This window comes from Rhincodon typus, chromosome 17, assembly GCF_021869965.1.
Source record: "Rhincodon typus isolate 14 chromosome 17, sRhiTyp1.1, whole genome shotgun sequence".
Taxonomy (NCBI): Eukaryota; Metazoa; Chordata; class Chondrichthyes; order Orectolobiformes; family Rhincodontidae; genus Rhincodon; species Rhincodon typus.
In genome coordinates this window covers 38,527,123-38,543,530 of record NC_063348.1, presented here as the reverse complement: position 1 = coordinate 38,543,530, position 16,408 = coordinate 38,527,123, and the positions used below count along the sequence as shown (strand labels likewise).

Below are 16,408 nucleotides of genomic sequence, written 5' to 3'. Positions count from 1 at the left end.
TACTGTCGTGTCCTCATAAGGAAGGAAGCGTGCTGTCCTTGTCCAATCTGGTTGTCATTTGAGCCCAGACCTACAGAACTGTGGGTGACTTTTTCCTGCCCTCAGAAATGCAGTAGGATGCCTCTCAGTTGTATCAGAGTTGCTGTGATGGGCTGCAGTGATTTGAGAAGGTGGTTAGCCACCACTTTTTCAATGAAAATTAGCGATGACCAATAATTGCCAGCCTTACCAGGAACACGAACATCCCAAGAAGGGGGAAAAAAAAATAAAAGGCTGCAAGCCTCACATTACAGAGTAATTTTGCTATAGTTGGCAGCACTCCCTCTGGGGTTCAAGGCCTACATCTCTGACAGTAGAACAGTACCGAGGGACTGTTGCACTGTCAAATGTGTCAGTCTTGTGCACTAGACTTTGACCCAAAGTCCTACCTGTTTATATCAAGGATGTATGTGAATGTGGAAGGTCTTGTAGTGATCATTTAAAAGAAGCAGATTGCATTATCCCCACTGTCCCGGCCAGACCTAATCCATCAAGCAACACCATCCAAAGCAAATGCTAATTCCATTTCTGGTTCCTTGCTGTGAGTAAATTATTATTTCTGACTGTAACCATGATAAAAACAATTTAAATTTATACAGATTTTTAACATTTTAAATATCCCAAGACACTTCACAGGAGCCTTCTAAAGCATAATTAGATGTTGAACCATATTAGGTGCTATTAACACAGATGGCTAATATCTTGGGGAAAGAGGTAGGTTTAAGGAGAGTTCTATGGGAGGACAGGGAGGGATTTGCAGAGCTTCGAGCTGGTGCATTTGAAAGCATGACCACTAATGGAGCACCAATCAATATCTGGGATGTTCAAGGAGCCAGGATTGAAGGAATGCAAATATTTGGCAGGGTGGTGGGACTGGAGAGATTGTAGAGATTGAGACCAATGAGGCAATGATTGTCCCTAAGCCCTTCTCCTTAATTAGTGATATTTAAAGGTTGAGAAAGAAATCGAGGGAAGGTGGAGAAAGAAACTGGGTGAATTAGTGTCAAATCGGGTACAGGAAATAAAATGGGTTAAGAAAGAAAAGTGGTAAGGAAATGTAAGAACTTGTTTTAACATTTTAAGTTTTAAAATCTCTAACAATGATTTACTATCTCTCGGAATGAAAATAAGTTAATTTTTCACCTTCTATGCTGCGAAGTTGATTGACATTGCATTGGCAATGATCACGTGAAAGAAAATGGACTTAAGCTAATTCCTTAATATTTTGTGGTGTGTTTAATGTGTAAATTCAGAAAGTTGTTCAATAGCTCGGAGACTAAGGGCAGGAAAGCAATTGTGTGTGGCAAATAGCTGAACAATGTAAATCAGTTTTTGAATATTGCATCTCACACCATTCTCTTAATCCCTTGAAATTACTGGTCAATTTATTCATTAATAGGGTCTGCATCATGAACAAACTGTTATTTTCCCAGCACAATTCCATCCAATAGGTTTTGTAACATGAACACAAGTTGTATTTTGCTATGGCAAATAAGCACAGAGAACCTGGGACAAAATTGATTGCTTTCAGTGAACATCCATTTTCCACTCTGCCTCACCTCTCTCTGTCTCTCTCTCTCGCTCTTCCTTACACAGGTAAACAAGGCTCTGAAACAGAAATCTGATATTGAGCACTATCGGAACAAATTACGCCTGAAGGCAAAGAGAAAAGGGTATTATGATTTCCCAGAAGTAGAAAATAATCAAGCAATAATGGAGAAGCAGAGGAAATTGCATGAGAAGGTACAGATGGAAGCTGAAACCCAGGTGTCCTCTGCATTCACTGAATCTCGAAACAGGTAAGAACAACGTAATACAATAAAAGTTCAGGAGGGTGGGGAATCCAAATTGCTTGAAGAATTAACAGTAACCCTTTGAAATTTGAAAGAATGTTGGAAGCAGATTCAATAATAACCTTCAAAACGGAATGAGATGGAAGTTTGGAGGAGAAAATATTCACTGTTATGGGCAAGGAGCAAGGAAATGGACAAATTAGATAACCCTGTCAAAGAAACAAGATAAGGGTGATGGGCCAAATGGCCATCTCTGCACCGTATCAGTTCCTAATTCCGTACAGGCAGTCCCCGGGTTGCAAATGAGAGCTGTTCTGGAGTTCATTCACAAGTCGATTTTATACGCAAGTTGGAACACGATGCAGAAGATTATCAAATAGTGGCTCACAAGTACAGAAGAAGTTTGTATGTTGGATTTTTAAAATTACACTCCTCTATGGGATCACATTACTAAAGTACAAGTGTTCATAAGTCAGATGTTCATAAATCAGCAGTCTCTTGTACATTACTTGACAAACTGAAAGGAAGTTCCTCAGTATCAAATTTTAAAGAAGCCACAACCTATTCAAAACATGTTAGCTGTTGAGTAGAAGAGTTACATTTAAGGGAAAACAAATCTGTGCTTTTTAATGTCACTTTTCATGGTCTTGGAATGTCTGAAAGTGCTCTCCAACAAATGAAGTATTTCTGTAGTTGCTGCTAAATATGGAAAACACAGCAGCGATTCTGCACACAGCAAACTCTCAAACGCAGCAGTGTTATAAAAAGGAGATAATCTCTTTTTGAAAAATTGATTCAGGGATAAATATTCACAATGGAGACAGCTCCTCTGCTCAACTCGAAGTAGTGCCATGTCCACTTGAGCAGGGCAACTTTGATTTAATATTTCATCTGAATGATAACACTGCCACTGTACTCCATACCGCACTAGAATGTCAGCTTCATAGTTACATTCAGCTCTCTGGAGTGATACTTGAACATTCTAACTGAGAGTTGAGGGGGCCAGTCACCAAACCACAGGTAAAAACCAAAAGAACTGTGGATGCTGTAAATGAGGAACAAAAACAAAGTTGCTGGAAAAGCTCAGCAGGTCTGGCAGCATCAGTGAAGGAAAAAAACAGAGTTAACGTTTCGGGTCCGGTGACCCTTCCTCAGAACTGGTTAACTCTGTTTTTTCCTTCACAGATGTTGCCAGACCTGCTAAGCTTTTCCAGCAACTTTGTCCACAGGTAATGCCTAAGAGAAGGGGCCTTCATTGTCTTATTCCTAAAACAATCCTCTTTGCTTTGAAGGAAAATTAATTATAATTATTTTTACTTACAATATGGTGGCATGGGAAAATTAACAAATAGCTTGCATTGCTTAAAGTGCAGACAAGTAATAACGGTATTCCAAAAATAGAAAAAGTATTGACATATGTACCTCTGCTTCCAAAAGTGGTGGCTAAAATTCACATGGTTTGCAAGATTGACATTTGTAAATCATTTTTGGCAGGGCTGGATGATTAAAAGCTGCCTTGAATCAAAATAGAGCAACTGTAAATCAGTGAACTGAGATGGGCTTCCAGCTGAACTGACACAAATATTAAAATGGGATGATTGAAAATACTTCCAAAATTCACCTTGGAGATATTGAAAGAACATTTATTTAATTGCACACAACCAACAGACACCAATTTGAGAAGTGTTTTAAGTCTCTTTCTCTCTATATGCTCACACAAGATTCAATTTCCACCCCCCCCGCCCCACAAAAATATGCAGCAATATGTTCTGCCTTGACCTTAAGATTGCCTGAGCTATTTGATGGATGTTTTAGTAAAATGTTTCCAGTGATGACAGATTCAGCTCTTTGTCTAGACTGCAGAATCTAGGCCTGCTCGCTTCGGCAGAGCAGAGAAGGTTAAGAGGGGGTTTGACAGAATTGTTAAAAATTGTGATTGATGTAGATAAACAAAGGGACAGCATGGTTAGCACCACTGCCTCACAGCGCCAGGGACCCAGGTTCGATTTCAGCCTCAGGCGACTGTCTGTGTGAAGTTTGCATGTTCTCCCCGTGTCTGCATGGGTTTCCGCCAGACGCTCTGGTTTCCTCCCAAAGTCCAAAAATGTACAGACTAGGTGGATTGGCCATGCAGAATTGCTGCATAGTGTTCAGGGATTGTAGGCTTGGTTCATTAGCCATGGTTCATGTGGGGTTACAGGGATTGGGTGGGATGCTCTTTGGAGGGTTGGTGCAGGCTTGATGGGCTGAATGGCCTTTATCTGCACTGTAGGGAATAAATGATTCTGTAAGGTGTTAGTGGCTTCATAGGCCTCCAACCCAAAGCACTGTTAGTTTATGGTTCCACTCTAGATATGCACTTCAGAAGAATATGCTATTACTTGGCAGGGAGGTTGTTACCATTGACCAGATATTGAACTGGACTAGCTGTGTAGATACCGTGGCTACAAGGACATGACAAAGACTGGGAATTCTGGGGTGAGGAACTCAGCCCTTGATTTCCCAAAGCCTGACCGCTATCTGTAAGGCACAGGCCAGGAGTGTGATTAAATACTCTCCACTTGCATTGATGAGTGCAGTTACAATGTTAAAGAAACTCAACACCGCCCATGACAAAGCAGCCCACTGACTGGCACCACCTTACATGTGGTAGCAGTGCATACCATCTACAAGATGCACAACAGCAATTCACCAAGGCTCCTTCAATGACATCTTCCAAACCTATTGCCTCTGTGACCTAGATGACAAGGGTATCAGGTGTGTGAGAATACCACCATGTTCCCCTCCAACCACACAATATCCTAACTTGGAACTATACCACTAATACTTCACAGTTTTCTGGTCAAAATCCTGGAACTACCTCCCCTAAAGTCCTATGTTGTACCTACCAGATGGACTGCCGAAGCTCAATAACGTGGCTCACTAGCCAACAATTGCTGGCTTTGCTCAGTCCACATCCTATAAATGAATCAAATTCTGCAGTCCTGCTCTGTCAGAGTTGCTATCTTTTGGATGAGAAAGTAACCAATGGCCCCATTTATACACTGTGGTGGCTGTGGGAAGCTCTAAAACAGTGCTTTGAAGAAGAGTAACTGAAATAAATCCCTGCCATCTTGGGGAATATTTAGCCCGCATTCAACATTGTGAGAAAGCAGATGGTCTGTTCATAATCTCACTGCTGTTTGTGGGAACCTGCTGTGTGCAAATTGGCTGCTGTATTTTCTATGTGACCACAGGGACTATGTTTCAAAAGTCCTTAATTGATTGAAAGGCACTTTGAGAAATTCTGAGATTGTGAAAGGTGCTAGAGAATTATAAGACTTCTTTTTAATGGCTGACAACTAGAAAAGACTGATTTAAAATGATTGGCCAGAGAGTCAATTTTTATGCGATGAGTGCTTAGAATTTGAAATGTGCTGCCTGATAAAGTGGTGGATAAAGATTCACTATTGGATTTCAAACTGAAATTGGATAAATACTTTAAAGGAGAAAATAAACTCGAGGTGTTGGGCAAAGAGTAAGGAGTGAGGCTAATTGTATTGCTCTTTGAGAAAGTTGGCATGGACTCGATGGTCTGAATGACCTCTTTCTGTGCTGCTATGATTTCTATGATATTCTATGATTCTACTGTTGGTCATCCTGACTATGAAGGGAGAAGGACAGGTCAGGGATTTGTTGTAACCATGTTGCAACCCCATCTCTAGTGATGTTTCCTTTTGAATGCAGCAGCTTCCACAAGTTGCACATTGCTGAATACATCCTAATCTATGACCAACAAGGCAGCAGTGTGAAAGCTGAGCAACCGAAAGGGTGGGCATGTGGACCATTTGACTTTGACTTTTGAAGAAACCGAAATATAGGGACAGGCTGCCATCACTCAGTCCTTCAGACCATTAAATTAGATCATGGCTAGTCTACATTGTGACTCAGTGGGTGGGTGCTCACATCTGAGGTTGACAGTAATGGGTTTATCTATTTTTTACACAGATTTATATTAACTTTTAACAATGCTAAAGGGCACCTCCAAAAGTGTTTCAGGTTTAGATACCTTACCATTCCAAAGCGGCTATCCATACAAATCCATAATGTTAAGACCTGCTCTGAGTAGGTATAATCTGCACGCTGTCTGGGTTATACACGAAATGGAATTCTAAATAAGATTTGAATGGAGGGAACAAGTGATGTAAATGGTCAGCTACCTATTCGAAACCATGCACGCAAGAACCTTGGCCATCCTTCAGTCTAACACCTGCAAAAATAGAAAATGGCTGGTTTGGATGTGGGACTTTGGATTTCTGATGCCTTCTGCCATTTTTGTCGCATCAGAGATCCTCACCAATGAGACTCAAATATGGGTTGGTGGGTTTGATTGTAATTCTACACATTCAGTCTGAATTTTCAGGAAGTTAAAATCATGTTGCTAGCATCCAAGCATCCTGTGGCCATCTTATTTCTCTGACCTAAACAGGATTCTATTCATTTTGAAATGCATCTGCCAAATAGAAGCTGATTTTTAAGATTAGTAGCATGTTACTCAATGTTGTCATAGTCTTCCTTTTGTATTAACTACATCTCACTTTGATTCTGAATGCACCTTTGAAAGTTGTACTCTGAAATAACTGCACGAAGACCAGTATCCCATCTCTAAGTCCCCCTTTATTTACATGTACGTAGCACACTGGCTGTGGCCAACCAGATCAGAGTCAGTCCCTGGAGTGAGGAGATTCTGAATGTCCTGTTTATAATTTTTTTAAAAATTATTTAACCTATTTTCCTAATCAATCTGCTGAGATGTTATTACACACCTCTGGAGCAGGTGGGACTTGGACCCGGGTCTTTCAATTCAGGGGTAGGGACATTACCTCTGCCCCACAAGAGGGCTGCAGTATCTTGTTTATATCTGTTGACCAGGGATCCCTGATTGGCCCAGGCTAACAACACCAATCAAGGATGTCACAGTCAATAAGATCCACCTGGTTCCAAGCACTACATGCTCCCAGTTTTCAAAACCAAATAATGAGTATAAATTGAGGACAATAATGGCCCCAAAACCAATTTCTGTGGAACACTGTGTTTCATCTTTTGCCAGTCTTGAGTATCTGCTTCAAACGCTTACTGTCTTTATTTTTTGTAGCCAGTTTGCTATCCACTCAGCTTCCTGCTACCTGATTCTGAATGCTCTGTTTTTAAAAAAAAGTTGTAGATTGTCTCCATGTTGAAGGGCCTCACTCTGAATTACCTGCTTCTTTCAATCATGAAGGCCGTTGGTTGGCCCTGCAGTTTTTAATGATCTCTTGTTTGGATAGCAAGCCCACCCTTTGGTCATTAAGTGCCTGTCCTAGTGAAAACTGCAGTGAGTGACTGTGTGTTTTTCTCATGGTGTGAGCTCCCATTTCAGCCTGTTAGGGAGTTCAGAAGCCTAAAGGCAAAACCCTGTCCATTTTCTTTCCATCTTCTCTATCAAATCCTTAATCGTCAAAAACTTCTCCATTGGGTTACCATCCTTAATCTTTGTGTTGTCCAAGTAAGAGTTTATAATAGATCTAGTTATTCCAATATCCAAGAAGGATGTTACGCTCAAAGAGAACACAATGCAAGGAAATGGGAACACCAGCGTACCTCCCTTCAAAGTTGCACACCATCATGACTTGGAACTATATCACTCACTGTTCCTTCACTATTGATGGGTTAAAACCCTGAAACTTTGTTCCTAACAGCCTTATGGGTGCACCAGCACCATTATAGACTACAGCAGTTCATGAAAGTGTCTTACCGCCACCTTCTTGGTGGCACTTAGCGATGTGCAATTTATGCTGGTCTAGCTAGGAATGCCTGCATCCCATGAATAACTAAAAGGAAAGGATGCAAAGCTTCAAGACAAAGCATCAATTTTCTGACTAACACTTCCTTTGAGGATAGATACTGTTTGAGAGAAATAATTTGCTCTATATTTCACTTGACATCCTCAATGTAGAAGCAAACTGTAAGTGATTGTATTTACTGCAGATGCTAGTAATCATCTATGTAGTGTTTGCTACAATTCTAATCATTGTTTTTAAATATATTTTGACTCCATGTAGGCAATCCCAGACGAAGAATGCTGTTTATAGGAGCAGGCAGTCTTTGAACAGCCCAGGTCCAGGAGGAACCGAGATGGATCTACTTGTCAGGAGGGAGAGATCATGGCGGGGCATTCGCAACAGCGGATATGATGTGAGTAGATTGTGTTTTTTTTTGTGGACAGGTTCTATTTAGTTGTACCATTCTTTCACAATGAGTTTGACATGTTTTATTTGTTAAAGTATAAATATTGAGGGCTGTAATTGATCTGGACTCCAGATGATTAATGACACTCTGTAGAAAAAAAAAACAAAGTGTCTTTCAGACTTTTCTCTGTTTTTTTCCTCCTGTTCTGTAGAATCTACCATTGCTCCTTGTGTAGAAAGAGCACAAATGTTCTTTTTCATGTCTACCTTCCAAGCATTGTTGGTCATAAGTTATTATATGTGGCTGGACTTTGAAACATGGTAACTGGAGGAGGCCATTCAATCCCTCCAGCCTATTCTTCCATTAACTGATCTGTATCTTAACACCATCTTCCTGCATGGATTTCAATAACCTTAATACCTTTGACTAACCAAATTAAATCAAACTGATTTTTCAAATTTTCAATTGATTTCACCTTGCAGATATTATTAGATAAGGTTATTGAGGAAGGTGCGTAAATTCAGCTAAATAGAGTTGGAGTACAGACGTAATTGAATGGTAAAAGGATGAAGAGCTTGCTCCTGTTCCACAGAAATGTAGTCAACACTTATTCAATAGGTTGTCTTTATTGCTGTTGCTACCAATAGGTTGTGCAGCAACTGGCGCACTCAAGAATGACAGAATATCTAAGAAAGCTGTAACAGGAAATGTGGCTGGGGGTGGCAGTGAGTTGGGTGCAGGCAGTTACCAGTAGGTTGGCCAGGAATGGGCTGCTTAGAAGACCCTGCCTTCATGGTATGGTGTCTTCATCTCCATATGTGCTTGTACAGGTGGCTGGTGGCCATCTTGGCATTGTCAACACATGCTCTACTTCCACAACGATTTTTTTGTCAAGATTAGGAGTCAGATGACTCTGTTGAAAGGGGAAATGGAAATTCTCCTGCTATGTAGTCATATTGTGGGTGATCATAACAGAGACCTTTATGGGACATTGAAATAATTAACCTAGCTAATGAGTATATGATCACAAATTGGCCATGTTGCTGGGTTAGTAATCCAGAGGCTCGGACTAATGGTCAGGAGAAATGAGTTTGAATCCCACATTAGCTGTTAGAGAATTTTGATTTACCTTATTAAATACAGTTGTAATAAAAAGATAAGCTCAGTTATGATGATCAAGAAGCCATTCAAAGCCTTAAAAACATATCAGATGCCCTGTGGTGATGGAAATCTGCCATCCTGACCAGGTTAGTCCTCCCTGAACTTGATGCTGAACTACCATCAGAAATAGCCTAGAAAGCCATTCAGTTGTAAGAAACAGAAAAAGTAAATAAGAATAAAATTTGGTGAACCACTAAATGTCAACTGAAGAACTTAAACAAAAGTTACATTCGGTGCAGGTCATCCTGTAAATTTCCCTTCATAAACATCTAGGTCCATCTGCCAAGATGGAGACAACTAAAATTAGGAGCTTGAAAGATTCATGCTTATTGAACCATACTTAGGGAGAAATAAGGATGAGATCTGAAAATAGAATTTAGGGAACCAGGCTAGAAACTGTGAAACAGGACCTCCCAAGACAGTAATCTCAAGATTGTTCCCAGTACCATGTGCTAATGAATGTAGAAATCGGGTGATTGAGTGAATGAACATTTAGCTGGAAAAATGGTACGGGAAGGGAGGCTTTACAGGACCCTGGGACCAGCTCTGTGGCATCTGGGACTTGATGTGGAGGGTGGTACACCTTAGCAGGACTGAGATTGATATTCTTACGGGGAGATTTACTTGGACAGTGTTTAAAGTCGCTTGTCGGTAGATGGGAACCGAAGAGGACATTCAATAGAAAAGCTGTGAATGGAAAGCAACAGAAAAAAAAAATCCTCAAATCAACCAGGGTAAACTTACAGAATAATGTTGAAAAGGCAGATTAAAAGCTGTCTGCAAATGCTACATTCATTCAGATAACCTGACAGATTAATTGATGGTTCCAGTAGAAGTAAAAGGATATGATTTAATTGCCATTATGCAGATATGGCTGCAGTATGATTGACACTGGAAGCTGAATATTAAAGAATATTCAGTATTTGGAAAGGATAGGCAAAAGGGAATAGGAAGTGGGATAATGCTAATATAGGCACTGCTTCACTCAGAGGGTGGTGAACCTTCTGGAATTTTCTATGACAGAGACTGTTGAAGCTCAGTCACTAAGTAAGTTCAAGACACAGATTGATAGATTTCTAGATACTAATAACTTCAAGGGATACAGAGTAACATGGAATTAGTAACGTAGATGATCAGCCATGATCTAGAATGGCAGAGTAGACTCAGGAGACTGTAAGGTTATGGCATGGGGAAATCAGGCATAGGGGAATGGGTCTGGTTGGGATTATTTTTGGAGGGGCAGTGTGGACTTGTTGGGCCGAATGGGCTGTTTCCACACTGTAGGGATTCTGTGATTCTATGATTCTACATGGATTTCGGAAGCAATTCCATTATGGAATGTCAAGGCAAAGACAGTTATGGACGAGTTGCTTGCTTTCTTCACCCGTTATGGACTAACCAGGGAGATTCAGTCAGACCAAGGGTCCAATTTTACTGCCAAATTTTTTAAGGAGATCACAGATAATCCTGGGCGTACCATCCTGAATCGCGGGGAGCATTGGAAGGGTGGCATCAGACTCTAAAGACCATGTTGAAGGCTTATTGCCAGAATTACCCAAATGATCGGGATAAAGGTATCCCATTTGTATTATTTGCTATTAGAGATGCTCCAAATAAATCGACTTAATTTTCTCTATTTGAATTGATATTCGGACAAGTAGTAAGAGGGCCTTTAAAATTAATTAAGGAAAAGTTGAAAAGTAGGTTTGAAGTCAGAGATCTCACAGTTGGATTATGTACCTGAGGTGAGAGAAAGATTAAACAGAGTAGGTGAATTAGCTAGACAACATTTGAAGGTGGCACAGCACCTAATGAAGCAAGAAGCAGATAAGAAATCTAAAATTCGTATATTTGCTTGTGGGGATAAAGTATTAGTGCTGTTACCAGAGGTAGGAGATCCCTTCAAAGCAAAGTTTAATGATCCCTATCAGATTGAGAAGAAGTTAAGTCAGGTGAATTATCTGGTAAAGATGCTAGATAGGGGAAAAAAAATTATCAGAGTATGACGTGAACATGCTGAAACCTTACTATGACGGGGAAAGGAAACTGGAGAAACAGGTATTAGTTACTGCCGGTCGGAGGGAAGAATCAAATCCAGATGATTTGGATTTTGAGGTGCCTCAGAACGAATTAAATAATGAGGAAGTCCTTAAGGAATAGGATAGGGCAGTGAGCTATCTGTCCCAGGAACAGAGAACTGAATTGAAAGACTTGTTGCAGTGCTATGAGAACATATGTAGAAATAGAATGAGAAGGCCTAATGCTATATTACACGAGGTTGACATAGGAAAGGCTGTTCCAATAAAATAACACCCCTACAGGCTTAATCCTCTCCAAGCAGCACAAGTTCAGAAGGAAGTGGAAGTGATGCTACAAGAAGACATCATCGAGCCGAGTCAAAGCGAGTGAAGGTTGCTGATTGTGTTTGGTTCCCAAACTTGATGGCACTCAAGGATTCTGCGTAGATTATCAGAAGGTCAACACTGTGATCAAATCTGACTTGTACCCAATTCTGAGGCTAGAGAACTGTGTGAGAAAAGTATGACAAACCACTTACATCACAAAGTTGGACTTACTTCGCAGTTACTGGCAAGTACCTCTGTCAGAGAGAGCAAAAGAAGTTCCTGCTTTTGTAACCCCAAATGGGCTTTATCAATTGAAAGTAATGCCTTTTGGAATGAAAAATGCACCGGCCAGTTTTCAAAGGCTAATGAACAGAGTTTTTGCAGGATTGACTAATTGTGCTGTCTACATAGATGACTTAGTGATCTTTAGCCTTTCATGGAAGGATCACATGGAACATTGGGCAGAGCTCTTTGAGAGACAACGGAAGTCAAAGTTGGTCAGAAACAGAATTCGTGAAGGCGGAAGTGACATTCTTAGGCACAACTTCAGACACAGACGGATGACAATGAAGAACACGAAGACGAAGGCCATTGAGGAAATTCCAAGACCATCCTTGAAGAAGGAAGTGCTACGATTTTTAGGATTGAGCAGATTCTTCAGAAAATTTGTCCTAAACTTTAGTAGCGTAGAGGCTCCGATGACAGATTTGTTAAAAAAGAACACAAAATTTCAGTGGACAGAACAATGCCAGGAGGCATTTGAGAATTTAAAAGCCTAGTTCACCAGTATTACCCACGGCAAAATTTTTGAAACCCTTTAAAGTCGCCATCGATTCAAGTGATGTAGGTGTTGGAGCTGTGTCGTTACAGGAGGATGATTGTGGAAGTGAAAGGCCAATCGGTGGTTATTCAAAAAAACTCAATATCCACCAGAAAAAATATTCAACCATTGAAAAAGAGTTATTGAGTTTGGTAGTGGCCTTACAACATTTTAATGTTTACGTTGCAAACAATGCATCAGAGACGATTGGTCAGAGACTGATCACAATCCTTTGACATTTCTGGAAAGATACAAGGATGAGAACACCAGATTATTTCATTGGAGGCTGACCTCTTCTGAGAACTAAAGACGAAACACTGAAAGAGGAGCACCTTCCCTATAATCTGTAAAAGGAGTGTGAAAAGTGGTGTGACCTGCCTTTCAGCAACTTCAAGTGGTTAAATAAAATAAATCCCTGACGCACTCTTTAAAATCAACAAGTAACAATTTATTTATCTAACTCTAAGAGTGAACAAATTAACTAAACTATTAATAAACCGAATAAATCTCTTCTAACTACTAACCATTCCTGAATAAAACAAGGTTCTAATGGTATGCTGTTCTGATAAATACAAGCCCCACTTATATAACATAAAAGCAAACATAGAATTTAGTCTCTCGAAATTACAGCCAGGTTACTTGTCTTCTGGAAAGTTCTGTGCCTTCTCCGTCAAATGTTCTGTCAGGAACGCCTTCTCCATTAGTTCTTCTGTCAGGAATATTAACTAGTTGTGCCATTGGTATCTTTGAATTAAGTGGTGCTTTCTCTCAGACATAGAGGAGAATTTGAGAGCCAGTGGAGGTCTGTTGGCTCTGGTGGATGGCAGTTAGCTCTCCACTCTTTGTCCAACTGCCCCCTTCTTTTATACCCTTGATGACATACCAATTTCTTAGAATACAATTTGCCCTATGTTGTCAAAACCATCAGATTTAAATTTAATTGGCTTTTGGTATCTAAATGCTTGATTCAAATCGGTTGGCTAAATGCAAAACTTATTGTCTTAATAACAAAACAAAACTGCTGCTTGGCCTGCTAACTGTATGGCCTTTTGATACAAATGTTTCATTTCAGGTTTTCTCTGTGAACTTGTAATCCTTCAAACTGCAGCTCACAGACATCCATTTTACATCTCTAAGCAGAGAAAAATCAGATCACCTGTTAAAAGGACCACGCAATACTTTCCCCCTTAACATTTTACAAACACCAAATTCTAACTTCCTACCTCCCAGTCCACAAGCACGCTACCCAACTTCACAATATCAGTGATGCCAACTCACCATGAATGACACAAAATAAAGTTCCCACCCCAACCACATTGCAAATGTCCTTAAACCCCATCACTGCAACAGTAGGGAGAGTGGATCACTATCACTTTCCGAAGGTCAGTAAAGGATGCACAATCAATGTTGGTTGTACCAATGATGTCCACACCCCATGAAAATACAAACCATCTCAAATTGACAGATAGCTTGCAACGGGAAAGACATAATTGTTTTATAGAGCATTTTTCAAAATGTTAAGGCTTTCCAAACAAATTACAGTTAATAGAGTACTCTGGAAGCATAGTTTGTGGTTATAAATTGGGGAAACACAGCCAACTTGCATGCAGGAAGCTCCAACATGCAGAATTTCAACAGGCAATCTGTTTTTATCAATGTAGGTTGTGGGATAAATATTGACCTGGCCCTCTGGTCTTCTTCAAATGGCACAGAAAGATGTTTTACACTCACCTAAGAGGATGAATGGTTTAAAGTATCACCTGAAACCTGACATCTCAATGCTGTCTCTGCATTGGTATTATCAGGCTGTATCTGTAACTGAAATCTCTGGATTTGGACTTGAACCCAATTAAGGAATACGGAAGTAGGGCAGGAATTTGTATTTGAGTTAGAAGATAAGAACCAAGCTCTTATTGAATGAGGGAGCAAGTATGAGGCGTCCTTTAGTTTGACTGCTGCCATTTCTTTTCTGCAGAAGCAGATGTTCTTTTGAACCTTTAACTCAAAGATGGGTATATGTTAATTGGCACACGCACAGCACAGACCAACAATGTCTATCAGGAATGCAACCTTTGGAGTGTCACAGTTGAAAGCTATAGTTGTTGGAGACATCATGCTGGAAATAGGGTTGGACCTTGTGCAACCAATAGGGCTCTTGCCACTGGTCATAGGACTGGTGGGGAATGCACTTTGTTTCCATGGGGGATGCCTGACAGAATCTAGTGTTTTTCAGATGCCTGTGTGATCATTGTCAGGCCTCCCCTGCCATTGAAATGCCCGGTGGCAGAAGTCCCACCCACTGAGAGCTACCAAACAATCAGAAGTGAGCAGTTACTCATTATCGTCAGCTCCAGAAGCAACAGGGGCCGATGGTATTACTGTCTCCATCTGAGGGTAAGAAATGTCATGCGAGTTCCAGTCCAAAGGTGAGTGACGTTCAGATGCAGGTGGTGATGTTGGTGGTTGGGGGTGAGTGCAGGAGGTTTAAGGAGTTCCAGAAGGGTGGACAGGTGGCTTTTAGCAGCACCTCCCCTTCTCAATGTTAGGTCCATCCACTAACTGCAGAGGACAAAGTTATAAGGGACGCCTTTCCACTGCTAAAAGGGGGGTTATTGGGTGACTTTCCAAGGGCACAAGAAAGCTATGTACGTTCTGTTAAATTCACGAGACATGGCTAATTGATCGTTGTTGCCAGTGGCACATGGGGTGTCCTGCCCATCCATCCAATCTATCTACTCAACAACTATAAATCAGGGAGGTTCTGCCCCTCCCCCTGCCCCTGCAGATTCTCTCCTGGGACTAAGTAGGTTAAAATAGACCTGGTAGCCACTGTTCCTATCACTATGGGCTGCATTAAATCCAGGCCGTAGTTTAGAATTGCCATAATCATACAATGAATAGGAGCAAAACACATCAGACTGAGGCAATCAGGAAGATGAGGGTGATCCATTGCTGAAAGTGTACAGTGGCATTGTTACATGAGCAAATCTTGCTTACAAAATTGATTTGTATAAATAAATCGATAAAGTGTCATGACGTTGTGATGGATGGCTACATGATTGTTTTTAATAAAAAGCCCCTCTGCAGCTGCCTCTAATTTACATAAAATGTTTGAAATTTCCATAATGTCCTCTGAGGAGCAACATGAGCTGTCGGTTCACACGTCACACGTGAAATATATTTCTCTTACCTGATGGATAAAGCTTGTGCCAATGTGTTGGCGCCAAAAGATTCGAGAGGAGTGTACCATGCCTCAACTTTGCTGACCAGGAAATTGCTGTAACCGTTGTGGCACGGATGGTGAGCACTGTGCTAAATATTTATACTGAAAACTATTACCCTGCTCAGTTAAGGAAAGGAAAAATTTTGAGCACATTATTGTATTCACAGTGATTCTCAAACGATTAATTACTTTCAAAGTGCAATCACCCCAGGCAAATATGTTTAATTTGTATGCAGCATATAGTACAGGAAAGCAAGTACAGGAATGACCAGTAATTTGTTTATTTTGGTGGGTGTGAATTGATGGGTTTGTGTTGGTTATAAGTAGACCTGTAAAATCTCCTGCCTATCTTCAGGCAGTACCCATAGACTCTTTTACATATAAATGATGGGGAAGACCTGAGTTGATATCTCATTAAAACAATACAAACCTGCACAAAATGCAGCCTTCTCAGAGTACTGCACTGATGTCCTTCATGAGTGTAAAATTAAGTGCATTTTTACAAAGATATGAGGAAGGAGCTTTGGCGAGTGGAATAAACTAGATTACTCTTTGAAACAGATGGCATTGACTTGATGGGCTGAATTGCCTGCTTATGCACTGTACTATCCTGTGATTCCAATCTTTATCTGATCTGGGAGTAGCATTCAAATTGCTGGTCTGTCAGTGACCTTTTTGTCTATCAGAGTAAAGCTGCACCATGTCATATTTAGAGATAGTAGGAACTGCAGATGCTGGAGAATCTGAGATAACAAGGTGTAGAGCTGGATGAACACAGCAGGCCAGGCAGCATCAGAGGAGCAGGAAAGCTGACTTTTTT

The 16,408-nt window shown here is 40.6% G+C and overlaps 1 protein-coding gene across 1 annotated transcript in view; it reads left to right on the top strand.

Annotated features, from left to right (window-relative positions):
• kiaa1549lb (KIAA1549-like b) overlaps positions 1-16,408 on the top strand; it is a 236,516-nt gene that overhangs the window by 191,826 nt on the left and 28,282 nt on the right. Inside the window, 2 exon segments of the mRNA XM_048607385.1 lie at positions 1,636-1,838; positions 7,913-8,045. Of these exon segments, the coding sequence (XP_048463342.1) occupies positions 1,636-1,838; positions 7,913-8,045 (336 nt within the window).